The 18097-nt window shown below is 43.0% G+C and overlaps 1 protein-coding gene across 2 annotated transcripts in view; it reads left to right on the top strand.

Moving 5' to 3' along the window:
- The window catches only part of KLHL14 (kelch like family member 14), a 114346-nt gene that overhangs the window by 82488 nt on the left and 13761 nt on the right, over positions 1 to 18097 (top strand). For both annotated transcript variants that reach the window (XM_032222392.1, XM_032222391.1), the window contains one exon: positions 4558 to 4636. In XM_032222392.1, coding sequence (XP_032078283.1) covers positions 4558 to 4636 — 79 coding nt within the window. The remainder of the gene's footprint in view (positions 1 to 4557; positions 4637 to 18097) is intronic.

Raw genomic sequence — 18097 nt, 5'->3', positions numbered from 1 at the left:
AGTTCGTTCCAAAGGGGCGGAGCTGCCACAGAGAAGGCCCTCCCCCGGGTCGTAGCCAGATGGCATTGGCTGGTAAACGGAACCCAGAGGAGGCCAACCCTGTGCGATCTAATGGGTCTTTGGGAGGTAATTGGCAGCAGGTGGTCTCTCAAGTACCCAGGTCCAATACCATGAAGGGCTTTATAAGTAATGACTAGCACATTGAAGCGTATCCGGAGACCGATCAGAAGCCAGTGCAGCTCGCGGAGGATAGGTGTAACGTGGGTGTATCGAGGTACACCCACAATCGCTCGCGCGGCTGCATTATGGATGAGTTGAAGTCTCCGAATGCTCTTCAAGGGCTGCCCCATGTAGAGCGCATTGCAGTAGTCCAGTCTTGAGATCACGAGGGCGTGAGTGACTGTTGTGAGTGCCTCCCGGTTCAGGTAGGGACGCAACTGGTGCACCAGGCGAACCTGGGCAAATGCCCCCCTGGTCACAGCCGACAAATGATGTTCTAAAGTCAGCTGTGGGTCCAGGAGGACTCCCAAGTTGCGAGCCCTGTCTGGGGGGCGTAGAATTTCACCCCCCAGCCTGAGTGATGGAATACTTACCAAATTTTTGGGAGGGAAACACAACAGCCACTCGGTCTTGTCTGGATTGAGCACAAGCTTGTTAACCCCCATCCAGACCCTGACAGCCTCCAGGCACTGGCACATCACGTCGACCGCTTCACTGAGTTGGCACGGGGCGGACAGATACAACTGAGTATCGTCCGCGTATTGATGGTATTTTATCCCGTGCCGTCGAATGATCTCATCCAGTGGCTTCATGTAGAAGTTAAACAGGAGGGGGGATAGGACCGAACCCTGAGGAATCCCATATTTCAGGGGCCTAGGGTTCGACCTCTGCCCCCCGACCAACACCGACTGCGACCTGTCTGAAAGGTAGGTGGAGAACCACCGAAAAACGGTGCCTCCCACCCCCACCTCTCGTAACCGTCACAGAAGGATACCATGGTCAATGGTATCGAAGGCTGCTGAGAGGTCAAGAAGCACTAGGATGGAGGGATGGCCTCCATCCCTGGCTCTCCAGAGATCATCAGTCAGTGCGACCAAAGCGGTTTCTGTGCTGTAGCCAGGCCTGAATCCAGACTGAAAGGAGTCCAGATAATCGGCTTCATCCAAGGACCGTCGGAGTTGAGAGGCTACCACTTTCTCAACAACCTTCCCAATAAAGGGGAGGTTGGAGACTGGACGGTAGTTGTTCAAAATGGCTGGATCCAGCGATGGCTTCTTCAGGAGGGGTCTCACCACCGCTGTCTTCAATGCCGGTGGGAAGAAGCCCTCCCGAAGAGAGGCATTCACCATCGCCTGGATCCAGCTCCGCGTCACCTCCTTGCTGTTCGCGACCAGCCAGGAGGGGCACGGGTCCAGTATACACGTGGCAGCACTCACCGCTCCCATGGCCTTGTCCACTTCATCAGGGGCAACAGGTTGAAAGTCAGTCCAGAGGTGTCGTTCAAGACCTTCCCCCGGTACCCCAGCTGGCTCTGTGCAATTGGAGTCCAGGTCCATCCGAAGCCAAGCAACTTTGTCCACGAGGAACTGGACATATTCCTCTGCTCTACCTTGTAAGGGATTATCCGCAACCCTCATATTTAGGAGGGAGCGGGTCACCCTAAACAAGGCGGCAGGGCGGGACTCAGCGGACGCTATCAGAGCGGCAATATAGTTGTTCTTGGTTGTCCGTATTGCCGAGAGGTATGCTCCGATGCAAGCTTTTAATAGTGCTCGGTCTGACTCGGATTTACTGGACCTCCAGCGACGCTCTAGGCATCTCTTTTGGCGCTTTATCTCCCGGAGGTCCTCGGTAAACCAAGGGACCCTCCTGGATCCACTGCTGCGGATCGGCCGTAAAGGCGCAATCCGGTGGAGAGAAACATATTGCATGCCTCACTTGCTATATTTGACAGGATGGGTAGAAACAGTCTGCATGAAATGGTTCAATAAATAACCCAGGCCCAAGCCTTATAGGATTTTTAAAGGTAATTACCAGAATGTTGAACTATATCTGGAGGGCAAACTGATAGTGGTGATGGTGTGGTTTTACATGATCCAAATAGCTAGTACCAGTAATTTACCTATTGCTGCATTTTGCATCAACTGAAGTTTATGAATGCTCTTCAAGGATAGCCCCATGCACAGCACATTACAGTCATCCAAACAGGAGGTCACAGGGGGCACAAATGATCATGACGTCATGAGGCCCTCCTATCCATGGCTGCCACTGGTTCTTTGAGCAGGGGCTACAGGTCTGGGAGGATGCCAAATTGTGCACTGCTTCTGCCTGAGACAGTGTCACGGCATCCAGAAATAAAAATGGAAGTTTCCCAGAACCAGGAAGCCCTCAAGGCCACACAAACCTATGTGGGTTGAGTTGAAGCCTGTTGTGCCCTTTCCAGACCCACCCAGCCTTCAAGCACTAGGATATGACTTCTGTTGTATCATTCAAATGGTTTGGGGTGGAGTTAAAAACGCTGGGTATCAGCAGCAGATTCTCTCCAAACTTTTAAAACACCTTTCTGACAGCTTCATCTAGATATTAAACAAGAGGGGAGAACATACCAAGCCTTGCAGCACCTTACGTAGAAGAAGTTGTAATAATAGTGGAGAATTTACTTTATTGACCTACCTTCTTAAACTCCAGAACTAATGTCAGGGATTTGGAAAATCAAAAAACTGCTTCTCCCAGCTCTTACCCTGATGTTCATGTTTCCTGATAAAAGCTATTTGAAAGCTACACAGACTATTCTGGTGACCCTGGTGATACTATAGCATAACATTGAAAAACCTGAAACCAAGGAGTTTTCCCTTTCTTTGCTTCCATTTTTAAAATCTGGACATAAGACCTGATCTTTTTCATAGTTTGTAAACAAATGTAAATACCCTGACTTCAACAACAAAAAAACAAGGAGTCATCTTCCTGACAGATGCATTTTAGGAATGGTATATAGGGTACAATAAATATACATGTTCCACAGCTTTGCTTGCCATTTATCAGCAAAGAACAAAAACTTTTGGTTTGTTCTTTGTTTTGTCTAAACAAATTTCTTATTCAATTTCTGAATATTAGAAGACAGACAAGAAGAGCTGGAAAGGGGGAAATGGTGAAGGTATAACTGGAAGATGAAAGATTAATAACAATAAATGGGAGATTTGGAAGGGAAAGTATATGTGAAGGGAAAAGAGGATTGATATTCTAGGAAAAATGGATTTATGCTGGAAGATGCTAATTGACATGACAGATAGTATTTCTGGGTAACCTGTGTTAATAGGAGAAATTCATACAAATAAGGGACTCCTTAGTGCTCTTCTAAAGTATGAAAGAATCTGAATCACATAACTAGAAAATATAAATTAAATTATTTACATGATTAGTTTTGAATGCCATAATCTATATTTCATTGCCACTGAATTTTGAATTTAATTCCCATGAATAAAGCATTTTGTAAGCATCATGGTTTGATAGAGAAATACATGATTTAACTGTGATATAGTTATGCTATAATTTTAAGTTGCATGCAAAGAATAATTTCTTTTTAAGATTTCTGTATTGAAGGTTCAGGTATTAAACAGAAATTGTAATGTACTCTCCTTGCTCAAGTCTTTCTTTTGATGTTTATAAGAATATAACATGCATTCAATATAGTTTAATATCTTGGAGGCATAGATTTTTCATGACTGGCATATACAAGTCTTTATGAAATACAGGATGAAGTAATAACTAATGCTTTTTCATATTTTACTAAATAAATTTGACTAGAAAAAGCTGCAGGGAAAATGTTGTTAATTTTTTATCGGTCTAAATAAAAACATCTGTAATTATTGTTCACAAGTAAAAGACTGATGCTATAAAACTGTGACTTGTAATCATACAGCATCAGCAGCCACCCTACTATTAAAACAGAATGAGGCAAATGGCAAATGCTGAGGGGCATGGAACAGTAATGAAAAGTGGGAGTACACAGCTGTGTCTTATGTTTACCCCTTAAGTTCATCTATTCAGATGTTATGAAGAATGCTACTTATTAGTTCTGTGCAACATATTCCTACACTATCTGAGAAACAAATATGGCTGGTTCAGGCATGAAATCCTCTTACCTTTGGAACCGGGACCGTGTGTGTGCACTCTCTCGCTTTGTTCAAATGCGGTGCTTCTGTGCATAACCTTCTGTACATGTGCAAAGCGTCCGCGATGATGTCTGGGCATGTAGGCAGTGCCTCCAGCCGCCACCATTACTGGTTCGCCTGAACTGCAGCGAACGGGCAGAATGCCACCTTTGGGCTGATTCAATAAATTATATGCGTGTGCCCCTTCATATTCTTCTGGATTAGGTTCAAGGCATTGCTGGTCCTACTGTACATCCTAATACTGGAATGAGAGGTTTTTTTGGTCAGCCTAATCATCTGTATTTGAACAGAGATTTTTTTTCCATTTTGGTCTTCAAGCAACAAAAGGCTTTGGGTCAGTCCTTCAAAAAGCAAAGAGCTAAATGTGAAATTAATCTCTTTACAGGCAAACACAGTACAAACTTCGTCAGTCGGTATGATCCTAGGTTTAACAGCTGGATTCAACTTCCACCTATGCAAGAAAGGTAAAACTTACCAGATGTTTGGAAAATGGTGGTATCGTAATGAATGGTAGTACTTTCTCTGAGACAGAGCAGCAAGAGAGAGAAATGAAATGCTATGGGGTTTTTTTCTTATTAATAAGAGAAAACAATCATTTTAAGTTATGAAAGTAATATTTTCTTTGGAAGCCTTAAAATGTGTAATTTCTTAAGTTTCTTAACATTTGATTGTAGCATGTCGTATAAAATCTAACATTGCTGTTTTCTCTTAAGATTGAAAAAAGATACGATATTCATTCATGCTTTTCTTAAGTTCAGTATGGTTGGAAAATTGACTTCCTAGTGTAGCTTAGGAGCCGATAGGTCATATGCGTTGGTAGTTAAACCACAGCATCTGGACATCTGCTGTAGGGCTGCAGTTTCTGTATAATCAGGCAGAGAACGTTGATTGAAGCATGCTAACAATGAAGGAATTTCTTCTTTTGTTCTGAAACTTATCAACCCATTGTTTTAATTTTTTTTAATTGAATTTTTTTGCTTATTTTATACAAGCCCATCTGCTAACAAATAAACTTTGAATCAATCCTGTGTTATTCAAATTGATATCAAAGTGCTGATATATCAAATAATTAAACTGTTAAAAGGTTAGGTGTCAACAGTTAAAAAAAAACCTCGCAAATTTATTAAACAGAACAAGCAAAGCATTGGTACTCAACCATAGGAAATATACTGTAAAGCCTTTGAACAAAGCAGTAAAAGTTGCACTTCCAAGCTTTCTGTTTGTTTGTTTGTTTATTTGCCATATGGAGTGAAAGCTAATTAGGGAGCCCCTAAATTTAATGTAGCTGATTACTTGGGCAGCTTGTAAATCAAGAGTTGCAATTTTAAGATAAAAGTCATAATCCAGATCTTAAGACACTGATGAACACTATGTAAAGCATTTGGGGATACCCTTTAGCTAGGACATCCATAAAAATGGAAGATGTTCAGCTCATTATCCATTTGAATAAATCTACTTCTCCCAGCCTCACTGCCTCTAACTTAAAGCAGATTTAATGTCTGTACTGAGTATATTACATTTACAGATATATTGCGGTAGAGATCATCCTCAGTATTTTCATACAAATCTAATTTCATAAAAGCACCAAAAACCATGTGATTTATTAAATATTGTGGCTTTTGTTGCTATTTGGGTTTTACAGTAATGTCATTGACCTTTACAGCAGAGTCTACATAGCTTATAAGTGTTTCAAGGCAGATTTTAAGCATCTAGTAATTTTTTAATAAAAAGGCCTTATATACTCCTGCAGTTTTGTAACAGAATATCTATGCACATTCACAATTTTTTTTCAGATTTTTGATCAAATTTTATTTATATTCCAATTTACCTATCATATCTATGGTGTATGGGTGAAGAAGGACAACTTCAATGGCTTCCAAATTGTCAAGCAAAATAGCATATAGATAAGATCCTGGTCTACGGTACATAGACAGGGAAGCATATGGACATTTTGGATTTTTTTTCCCCAAAAACAAAGACTTGAAAGAATCACTGATTCACCCCACAAGGGCAAATCAGTGGTTCTTCCAAGTCTTGCTTTTTGGAAGAAACCTTGTGGGGAGATGTCGCTTTGTATCCTTCTGATAATTGGAGTGCCTAGAAGATTGACATAGCTAAAAGGCAAGCTTAGTTTCTCTTGGAAAGAACATTCTCATTACTGGAAATACTTAGCTATATGAAGGTTGTGGCTTGCAGGTAATGTGAGACACAGTATCACAAAGATACACAGACTACAGAGGAAAACACAATTAGGGCACAACAAAAAATGAAATTGTAGTATTGCCACACCCTTATTTTACAACAGTAAAGGTTTGGCCAGCAACTGAATTAGCAACTGATATCTATTCACTTAATCTCAACAGGCATGTTGCAGCCATGCAGATTTTAAAAGTACCAATAAGAGCAGTTGGGAATCCATATTCAGGATACTGAAGGCTAAATTGTATTTCCACTTACAGTATATTACATTCCAGAAATGTAGCATTAATTAGTATAAACTATCTTAAGGCTTGTGGCATATTTGAAATATATAACAGAAAATGTTAATATTACCAGTCCAAGGAAGCTCTGATAATGAAAGAGTTTAGTACAGGATTAAATTGTTTGGCTTTTGTCAATATCAGAGTGTCCACACCACCCTTTTTCATACAAAGCAGTAGGAAATTAGGGGTCTTTGGTGCTCTCTGTGTTTGTTGTTTTCTTGCAAACATTTCATTACCCAAACTAGGTAACATCAACATGCATCCACAATAGGAAAATCATCCAATCCGGAAAGCTCTGGACGGCAGCATTGTCACCTCCCACTGGGAAGTACCATTTCTAATTTTCAGCTTGTTTTATCTCATGGATCTCCTTTGTGGGGTGATTGAGTCAAAACCTCATCAAATCAAAATGTTTCTTCAAGCCCCAATGTCTTTATTTTTGTAGTAGTTTGTCTGAAATAGCGTTATATATTATTAAATAGAGAGAATCTAGGATAGCCATTTGTCTGGAATGGTATAAGGTTCCTACCTAGGCAGGGGTTGGACTAGAAGACCTCCAAGGTCCCTTCCAACTCTGCTATTGTATTGTATTGTATTGTATTGTATTGTAAAAATCCAATGTAATTTGAATAGAAACCTACTTTTATTTCTATTAATCTATCTTTGTATTTATTTACCTAGATTTCAAAATACCCAACTCCTAAAATCCTTTGAAATTGTTTCTATTTCTCTCTTCTCTCTCAGTTCAAACTAAATTTCCATTCTACTCAGCTACCTACTACTAGGTACCACTTACCTTCTGTTCATGTTCATTTAATATCAGTAATCAGCACGATTGTCACAGGGGCACACTGTAGTCTTCACATATTTCCTCAGTTTGATTGTATTATCAGTTCATTTTTTGTTCTAATCTGAAACTCAACTTTTCAAATAGGCATTTGATTCAAATAGGTATTTGAAGGAGTTGGGGTCACTTAGTGGGAGATACGTTGCTATTTCAGAATATATAATATATAAGATAGATAGATAGATAGATAGATAGATAGATAGATAGATAGATAGATAGATAGATAGATAGATAGATAGAATATGTCGTTAATGATCTCACTTCTGGAATAGTAATGTAAATCCCACTAAGTGACCACATTTAACTCTCTCTCTCTCTCATCTCTCATCTACTTAACCTACCATTATACTTTAGGTATGCATCTATCGCTATCTATCTATCTCCATCTCAGTATCTATTGATGATCGATGGGTATCTATCAATCGATTGGTATCTCTCATCTATCCATCTCTATATTGGTATCTATCTCTATCTATCGGTATCTATTTATCTCTCTTATCTATCTCTATCTATCATCTATCTATCTATATCTCAGTATTATCATATATATATATCTGAGTATCTATTAATCAATTGATCAGTATCTATTTGTCTATATCTCAGTATCTATCATCTGTCTATCTGAGTATCTATTAATCAATTGATCGGTATCTATTTGTCTATATGTCAGTATCTATCTATCTATCTATCTATCTGAGTATCTATCTATTAATCAATTGATCGGTATCTATTTGTCTATATCTCAGTATCTATCGTCTGTCTGTCTGTCTGTCTGTCTATCTATCTATCTATCTATCTATCTATCTATCTATCTATCTATCTATCTATCTGGAGAGGTAATTATTTCGGAAAAACGTTGCCTGGAGGCTCAGGGACGAGCTTTGGCGTTTTTAGACACGAATGGCCTTTGGCTTGTTGGGCGGCGCCCCCCCCTCGCACGGACGGTGGATCCCGGCGGGAAACGAGCTGAGTTCGGGCCGTTACTTGCCTTCTAACATGGAGAGTGCTTGGGGTGTGCCTTGAAGACTGCTGAAGACTGCTGGGGCTGCTTCAGTCTGCCACTGCCGCAGCCATTTTGAACTGCCACGCTCAGCGGGAGACGAGCTGGAGACGGCGCGGGTTGCTCTGGATGCCGCTCCCGCTGGCGCGACCGCTGTGAACTGCCACCATTGCCTTGATTAATTCTGTGCCTTGAACGGCCCCACGGCGTGGGCGAGCGGCGTTGAGCACCTTGTGGGGGAGGGTATCCCCCCCTCCCCAGGAATAATGACTGAGAGTGGCCTTAGAGAACTACACGGCTTTGCTGCAGTCTCTTGAGAGCGCTACTTTACTTTACGATCTGAATGTGGTTTTTGTTGAGGCCACTTCGGACTGTTTCGGGGGAGACTGGCCTGAGATCGGCTAGAGCCACCCGACTACCGGAACCTGGAAGAGCCTGCTGGAGCCTGGAAGAGCTGGCTGAGGGGATTCAATCTACTGGGACCGCCATTGGTCACTGCGGGGGCAGCTACTGGAGGCCCGTCTTGGGGGGGGTGACCCCTTCGACTGCCTGATCCCTTCAACCGCTGGTGTGCTGCTGCAGGGTCAGGCTAGGGACAGGGTTAGGGCTAGGAGGGCTAGGACTAGTTAGGGTTAGGGCTAGGTTATGGTTAGGGTTAGGAGTAGGGCTAGGGTTAGATCTGATTAGGGTTAGGGTCAGGGTTAGGGTTAAGCTTAGGGCTAAGGTTAGGGCTGGCTAGGTTTAGGGCTAGGGTTAGGGTGAGGGATGGGGGTGGGGTTGCTAGCCTGATGGCCTACCGGTTTGCTGTCGCCGCTTGAGAGCATTGTGGCTCAGCTGAGAGTGGGGTTTCCCCCCCCTCCATCGTGATTGTATCATCGTGGGGTCAGTCCTTTGGCTTCTCCTGTTCCTGGGGATGGCTGTGTTTTTGATCCCGGCTAGTTGTCACCCATGGCCGGCTCTATGACTCTCGCTTTTATATCCGCCACCTACGGCCTGCTTGCCTTCCAGCTATCCCGCCCCTTGTCTTTGTCCTCCGGATCAACATTGGGGAGTGAACTGAGACTTATGATTCTGTCGCTGGCCCTTCTGGGTCCCCCGTTTATGCCTCTGCTGATTACCCTACATCTCCATCCCGCCAGAGAGAGAGAGGGCAATGGACAAAGAGGACGTGGTTGGGGAGTGTGCCAACCCTCCAGCTACTGTTTTTCTCAGCCTTTTGGACCCTGTGCACCTTGTGGGAGAAGATCGGGACATAAACTTCCTCTTCCATATCAGGACAATTCTGAGCAAATCCCATTTGGCACTACTGTGCAGTTTTTAAATTTTTAATCTGTATGGAGAGTGTTGTGGTATGATTGTGGTTGATTGAATGTACCCACTTTTATTAACTATATTGTTGTTATTTTGTTTTAAATTGTCTGTGGGGATTGTCTGATAGTATGGTTGTGTGTGTTTGAGAAGGCTGGGACCACAGCTGGTACCTTCTGCACTGAGTGCTTTGCAGAAGTGTCAGGGGGGCCTAGGCCTAATCCCATCCTTAGGATGTCCTGATTCGAAGGGCCTGCCGGGGAACGCGGGTGGCCATGGGGGAGGGTGGAGGGACCATGGACATGGGAGTGGGCCGGAACATTACGGTCATAACAGGGAGGGGCAGATATGGCGGGGACGTTAGGGCTAGCCATTACCGGGGAAGGAGGGTTCGCTACGTCACAGAGATCCCTTCTTCCGGCACTATTAGTTCCACTCCAAGGCCAGATGGCATGAGTAGTCAGGGCCCTGGTCTCAGGCTGCTGTTGCTAAATGCCAGGTCTGTGGTTCACAAGGCTCCCCTCGTCCGGGACCTAATTTTAGGCGAGAGGGCAGACCTGGCATGTATTACTGAAACCTGGCTGGGCCCAGAGGGAGGAGTCCCCCTCACTGAGATGTGCCCAGAGGGTTTTCAGGTGCTTCATCAGCCGCGACCCCAGGGAAGGGGTTGGGGAGCGGCCATTGTTATCCGAGGGTCTCTAGTTCCTTGTGGGATCCCTGCTCCGGACCTTGTTGGGTGTGAGTCCTTACTGGTGAAGTTGGACCTTGAGGGTCAAGTGGGCTTGTTGTTAACGTACCTGCCTCCCAACAGTGTGGCAACAGCTCTCCCCTCACTCCTCGAGTCAGTAGCCAAGCTGGCAGTTGAGTTCCCCAGGCTTATGGTGCTGGGGGATTTCAATTTGCCTTCGCTTGGCGAGCACTCTGATGGAGCGCAGGAGTTCATGGCTTCCATGACAGCCATGGGCTTGACCCAAGTAATCCGGAGCCCGACTCACTCAGCGGGTCACACGCTTGACCTCGTATTTCTCTCGAAGCAGTGGAGTTGTGATCTTGGTTTGAGGGGTATTGAGATCTTACCCCTGTCATGGTCGGACCACTTCCTACTGAGGCTTGACTTTCGGAGGCCAATCCCCCACTGTAGGGAGGAGGAACCGATTAGGTGGTTCCGCCCCAGGCGCCTTATGGACCCTCCGGGCTTTCAGACGGCGCTTGGTGTTATACCTGATACTCTCGTCCACAGTCCGGTGGAGGCCTTGGTCGCTGCTTGGAACTCAGCGGCGGCGGAGGCTCTTAACCGGATTGCGCCTTTACAGCCTCTCCGAGGATCCAGGAGGACTCCTTGGTTTACTGAGGAACTCCGGGAGATGAAACACCAAAAGAGATGCCTAGAGTGCCGCTGGAGGTCCAGTAAGTCCGAGTCAGACCGAGCACTGTTGAAAACCTGCATCAGAGCCTATCTCTTGGCAATTCGGACATCAAAAAACGCATATTTTGCCGCTCTGATTGCATCCGCTGAGTCGCGCCCAGCTGCCTTGTTCAGAATAACCCGCTCCCTCTTGAAAGGGAGGGATGCGGGTAACCCTTTACAAGGTAGGGCTGAGGAATTTGTCCAATTTCTCGCGGATAAAGTTGCTCGGCTTCGGACAGACCTGGACTCCAATTGCTCAGAGCCAGCCGAGGTATCGCGGGAGGGTCTTGAGCAGAATTTATGGATTAATTTTCAACTTGTTACACCTGAGGAAGTGGACAAGGTCATGGGAGCAGTGAGTGCCTCCACTTGTGTGCTGGACCCGTGCCCCTCCTGGCTGGTCGCGAACAGCAGGGCGGTGACACGGGGCTGGATCCAGATGATAGTTACAGCCTCTCTTCGGGAGGGGTCCTTCCCGCCCCTCCTAAAGGCAGCGGTGGTGAGACCCCTCCTGAAGAAGCCGTCTTTGGATCCAGCCATTCTAAGTAACTACCGTCCAGTCTCCAACCTCCCCTTCTTTGGTAAGGTTGTTGAGAAAGTGGTGGCCTCTCAGCTCCGGCGGTCCTTGGATGAAACCGATTATCTAGACCCCTTCCAGTCTGGATTCAGGCCTGGCTACAGCACGGAAACTGCTTTGGTCACACTGATCGATGATCTCTGGAGAGCCAGGGACGGGGGTCATGCCTCTGTCCTAGTGCTCCTTGACCTCTCAGCGGCCTTCGATACCATCGACCATGATATCCTTCTGCGGCGGTTGCGGGAGGTGGGAGTGGGAGGCACCGTTCTTCGGTGGTTCTCCTCCTACCTCTCGGACAGGTCGCAGTCGGTGTTGGTTGGAGAGCAGAGGTCGACCCCTAGGCCCCTTAGTATGGGATGCCGCAGGGTTCAGTCCTGTCCCCCCTCCTGTTTAACATCTACATGAAGCCACTGGGTGAGATCATTCGGCTCGGCACGGGATAAAATACCACAATATGCGGACGATACACAGTTGTATCTGTCTGCCCCGTGCCAACTCAGTGAAGCGGTTGACGTATGTGTCAGTGCCTGGAGGCTGTTAGGGTCTGGATGGGTGTAAACAAGCTTGCACTCAATCCCGACAAGACCGAGTGGCTTGTGTTTTTCCCTCCCAATAATTGGCCTTGTATTCCAACTCTCAGGCTGGGGGGTGAAATTATACGCCCTCAGACAGGGTTCACAACTTGGGAGTCCTCCTGGATCCACAGCTGACCTTAGAATACCATCTGTCGGCTATGACCAGGGGGCATGCCCAGGTTCACCTGGGTGCACCAATTGTGTCCCTACCTGAACCGGGAGGCTCTCAGAACAGTCCACGCCCTTGTGATCTCAAGACTGACTACTGTAATGTGCTCTACATGGGTGCAGCCCTTGAAGAGCATTCAGAGACTGCAGCTTGTCCAGAATGCGGACGCGCGAGGTGATGTGGTGCACCCCGGTACACCCATGTTACACCTATCCTCCGCGAGCTGCACTGGCTGCTATTGGACTCCAACGCGCTTCAAGGTGCTAGTCGGTACTTTTAAAGCCCTCCATGGATCGGACCTGGGTACTTGAGAGACCGCCTCCTGCCATTACCTCCCTATGACCAATTAGATCCCACAGATTAGGCCTCCTCAGGATTCCATCAGCTAGCATGTCGACTGTCGACTCACCCCTGAGGAGGGCCGTCTCTGTGGCTGCTCCGGCCCCTCTGGAACGAGCTCCCCGTGGAGATTCGACCCTCACCACCCTTCAGGCTTTCGCAAAGCCGTCAAGACCTGGCTGTTCCGGCAGGCCTGGGGCTGATGAGTTCCCAGCCCCACTCGAAATTGTTGTGCTGTTTGAGGAGTTTTTTAACCTGTTTTCTGTATTTTGTTTTTTTTGGTCTGTCTTTTTTCTTTGTATTGTCCCCATTCCCTATTGGTTTGTTAGCCGCCCTGGGTCCCTTTGGGAATAGGGCGGCATACAAGTTTAATAAACTGAACTGAACTGAATTTTGTGACATAACGCTAATATGATTTGCACCACTTCCATCTCCTCAAATGCACATTGTCATTTTGTTTTCTCTCTCATTGAAAAGAATCTCCATGACAGTTCCTTCTCCAGTTAACAATCATTACTTAGAATTAGATTCATTCAGATGTTCATTGTTAGGGACTTTCATCTTATATTGCTTTGGAATAAAGAAAGATACTAGTTTTAACAGAGGAGATAGCTTGCTTACAGAAATAATTGAGTTGGATTCAGTTGTGGTACCATGTTAACTATTTGCTTACAATGTTTCTGGAATCCAAAAGCCAAGAAGCTTTATAAACACATTAATTGCAAACAGTTCCTCTGTTGTGATTGAAACCCAGTTGAAGGGTTGATAGACTTTTCCTATGTTTCTTTTCTTTTAAAAATTGAAGATCTGTATGCCATTTGTCCATTAAACGTTCAGTACCTCAGTACCTTATAGCTTAACTACCATACTGTTTTGCAAACTTAAGCTGTATTGATCAATTATTACTTGTTTAAAAAAAATAAGTTTTAAAGATTTCATGGAGAATTATCAGTTGCCATTATTGTAATAAGTGGTCGGCAGTTAGGGCTATGAATGCTGGTAAGATGTATCTATTCTTGTGGAGAAAAATGGCCCCATACCAGTCTAAAGGAATATGAACAATCTCTTCAAGAATTTCCAGCTTAAATTTTTCAAATTCTAAGCTTCACTGGATAATTCTGAATCAGTGCAATGTAGCTGAAAATATTAGCTTTTCTGTTAGCTTATTGAAAAGACTAAGAAATGGATACAATATGCACCTTGTGCTATCATTATCTCTATAGCTTAATCACCAAGACCATTATAAGGCTAATATGGTTCTGTTAGCAGAGAAAATAGGTGTTTAGATAGTGGATTGAATCATCTTGGAGCTTCTTGGAGCATTTCTCCATTCTGAATGTCAATCAATGGTTTGACAGATTGTAAACGGGATACATCATTTTCCTGAGTTTTATAACAATGAATTTCATCCATATTTAAGAAGTAAGGGTGCCACCTTCCCTTCTCATTCAGCCACTGACCCAATCTGGCTTGTCATAAGGTATCTGTAATATTGAAAAACAGCACAGTGTTTCAATCATAAACACTTCAGTGGAAAGTGACCCTCTAAAAGAATTTGGTGTTGCTATAATTACTCATAATTTTGATACATATTCAATGTAAAATAGATTTATCAACCTGTAAGATTCTGGGAAAAAATCATTGTCTGCGGAATTCAAGAAAGATGTTCTTACCTTTCTCATGTATCCACATTATCAAAGTTACCTAAGTGTTGTGGCCCAGCAGGAGCCGTTGGAGCTGCCACCAGACTCTGACAGTGAGGGGCCTTATGAGTCAGCTCTGGAGGATGTGGAGGACCCTGGACAGGGCTCCGACTCCGAGCAGGGCGCAGAGAAGCTGGTTGGCCACCAGGAGCCGCCTGAGCCTTGGAGCAGTGGGGAGGAGACAAGGGAGTGTGATCCTGACGTCATGCATTGGAGCAGTGGAGACAAGGGAGTTGGTCCCAGATGCCCGGCAATGGAGGGCTAATAGGCGTAAAGAACAGTTATGCAGTTACAGGAGATAATTGAACTCAGCTGGTGGTAATTAGGCTCCTCTCAAGACTATAAAAGGAATGACTTTCCACACTCTTGTCGCAGGAATCAACGTATTTACTAGAGCTGGAGAAGCTATCGTGGCTAGCTTGGCAGGCTGGATTGCTGCCAAGGTTAGTCCTTGCTGGATTGCTGCCAAGGTCTAGTCTGTGTGTTAATAAATCCTTGAAGTATCTTTGTCTCGGCGTGCTTTGGTGTAGGAAGAGGGGGGTCAGAACATCTAAGTATGCTTACTAAATTTATATGTTGCCCGTCTCACTGTCCAAAGTTCAATTACAGGATTGTTTTTTCACAAGGCTCTGAAGGATTTATGATTGAACCAATATCCTGATATGGAAGAAATATTCAATGTAATATATTTTACCAGAGGTAGCAAGTTATTTCTGGTGATCTGATATATATGAGGGGTTATTCCTTTCTGAAATTGTATTTTTAAGGTAATAATTTAGCATGGAAGTTTTTTATAGCAATTAAATGTTACATTAATTAATTAGATCTCTGTGGCTCAAATGTAATTTATTTGGTGGTAAAGAAGGAAAAAGAAACCTAAAACATACTACTAGTTTGCCAATAAAGTACACTTTGAAAGTTAAAACACAATGTTATATTTTTGTTCCAGACAGTGACACTATGTGGATGAAATAAAAAATGCACACAGGCAATAAGTTTGTTACAAAAAATGTTTCTAAATGAGTTGCTTTTAAAAAAATAATATTTTAAATTATACATTTGTAATTGTTTAAACATGCATTCTGAGTGCATACCACAATGCTGTGTGGACCTTATATCTTGTATAAGTGCACTTATGAAATAACTGGCACAAATGTGTCAGAAATTATGGTTAGCAAGGACTGTTGCATATAGTATGGATGTAACTGATGTTGTTAATCCAGTCTACATCTATATCTTAATATAAAGCATTATGTGAAACTGTAATTTGGCCAAAGTCATAATGTATGGAGATCTATAACTATGAGTCCATCTGGACAGAGCATATTATGGAGGATATGACTTGGATTGTAAGAGCATGAATCGATAAATGAAATTAAGGGCAAAATAGATTTATGTGTGTGAGAAATAAAGAGAAAAGAGGTGATAATGGTCAAAAAGTACAGTCCAAGTGTGGAGAAATGGTTACATCAGAAAATATGAATATATATCTGTACGCAATTGTGCATGTGCATAAAATTTGGAATCGTTATTTTGACGATACAGTAGTAGCCTACTGCAGTCTGATAAATGTAAATGAAAGAAACAATAGTGAATTCTGCAAAAACTGAAACTTCTGGTTAAGTGACACAAATGGAGGAATAAAATGGGAACAAGATAAGAGAGTTGTGAAAAAATAAGTTATTTCAGAGACTCATGAGCGAATTAAAATAATGACTGGAAGCATTTGCTTAGAAAAAAACTTTTTTGAATATGTGGTGTAAGCATAAGTATTCATTTATATATTGCAATAAAATGAACATATACCTGTTTTATTATATGACTAATTTGTTTATTATGAAAAACATGAGAGAATTAGTGAAAGATATGTAGAGTGAATGTGAAATTAGATTATTTTCTTGATAATGTCAAGAGTGGATCTATGGAAAAAATTGCATATGGAATAAAAGCAATAAAGTCAAAAGATCAAAAAGACGGTAAAAGGACTTCAGAAAAGAAAGTATGAACTTAGTATAAAAAAAGAATCTCCCAAAAGTGAAAAGAAAAATATTACAGTGAGCTGCATAAGCATATGAAGGTATTGTAATGGGAAATAGGGAAAAAAGCCTTGATAGAATGATGATGAAGAAGTAGCTATGGATGAGGAAAACAGAAAATAAGAAATATTGCTGCAAAAAATGAGAGAAGTGTATAATATAGACAAAGTTGTAAAAATGTAGCTACAGTGAGCAAAGAATAGTTAAAATTAAGAAAAGGAAGAAAATGCAGAATGATTTAGATGGAAATAATTGTTTTGAAAATAATGAAGAGAGCTGGAAAAAAAGATTCCATAAGTGCAAATGGAATTTAAAATGATGAAATAATTTGGAACATGTCCTAGATTACTCCTAAGCCACTACAACAATTTTTTCTTTTGGAATTCAAATGCACACTGGAGTTTCATGGAGAAAAAAGAACACAACTGGGATACATAAGCTTTATTGCTGCCATAAGTAATTATGTAGCAACAAAGATCTACAGACTTTTAAAGAATGAAATTTCAATCCTTAGCCATTTCCCCCCTGTTTTAAGGATACTGTAAGGCATTTTGGCTATGCTTTTGTCTATACTCTGTTTACATAAACAACTTATTTGTCCTCAAGTTTCTTGTTGCACACTTTGACAACACTGATTTTCAGAGGAAGAACATGAAGTGAGGAAATGCTTGAAGAAGTATTTTAGATAACTTCAAGGGAATGAATGTGATATGTAGAAGAGGGGAACTGAAACAAATACTCTAAATCAGGGGTGTTAAACTCAATTTCATTGAGGGCCTTATCAGGGTTGTGTTTGACCTTGGGGGGCCAGGGTGAGGATGATTAGGGTGGGCATGGCCAGCTCAACATCACTCGTGTTGGGGGCACCTGTGGTGGTCTGAGCAAAAATGGGCTGCCTGCAGTCCTCCTGAGCTCCATTTTCACTGGCAGAGGCACAGCTGGCCGGTCCTTCGCTGTTTCCTGGGTGGCTTCACAGGCCCGATCAAAGCACTCCACGGGCTGGATCTGGCCCCTACGCCTTGACACCCTTGTTCCAAATGTTAGTTTCCAAGAAAAATGAAATGAAGGTATAAATGTCTAAAAAGTTTTAAAATGATATGGCTGGAGAAACATTAAAAGATGTATGTGGTTTGCTTAGGGAGTGGCAGTGTGATTTATCGACATAGCTGAAGACTGCATGTGTGCCTAATAATTGGAAAAATGATACTTTTGCTTCCCAATACAGAGGGAAATAAATTTTAAAGGGGGGGGAATCTACTTGTGTAGACTGTGCCTGGAGAGATGTTTGTTGTAATTTTGAGATAAATTATACAGCAGGTATAAATGAAATTTGAGAGATCGAACTAGCATAGAAAATCTGATGTCCATCCTATTAAATATATTTTTGACAAGTATAGTATATCTATGTATCCTTATTATGAATCAATTTAAACTCAGATCTGTTAATACCATTTTAACATTTTTAAAGTCATGAATCCAT

Source organism: Thamnophis elegans, chromosome 8 (genome assembly GCF_009769535.1).
Source record: "Thamnophis elegans isolate rThaEle1 chromosome 8, rThaEle1.pri, whole genome shotgun sequence".
In the NCBI taxonomy this organism is placed as follows: domain Eukaryota; kingdom Metazoa; phylum Chordata; class Lepidosauria; order Squamata; family Colubridae; genus Thamnophis; species Thamnophis elegans.
Note: the sequence above shows the minus strand (reverse complement) of the source record. Positions and strands in the feature narration are given on the sequence as shown.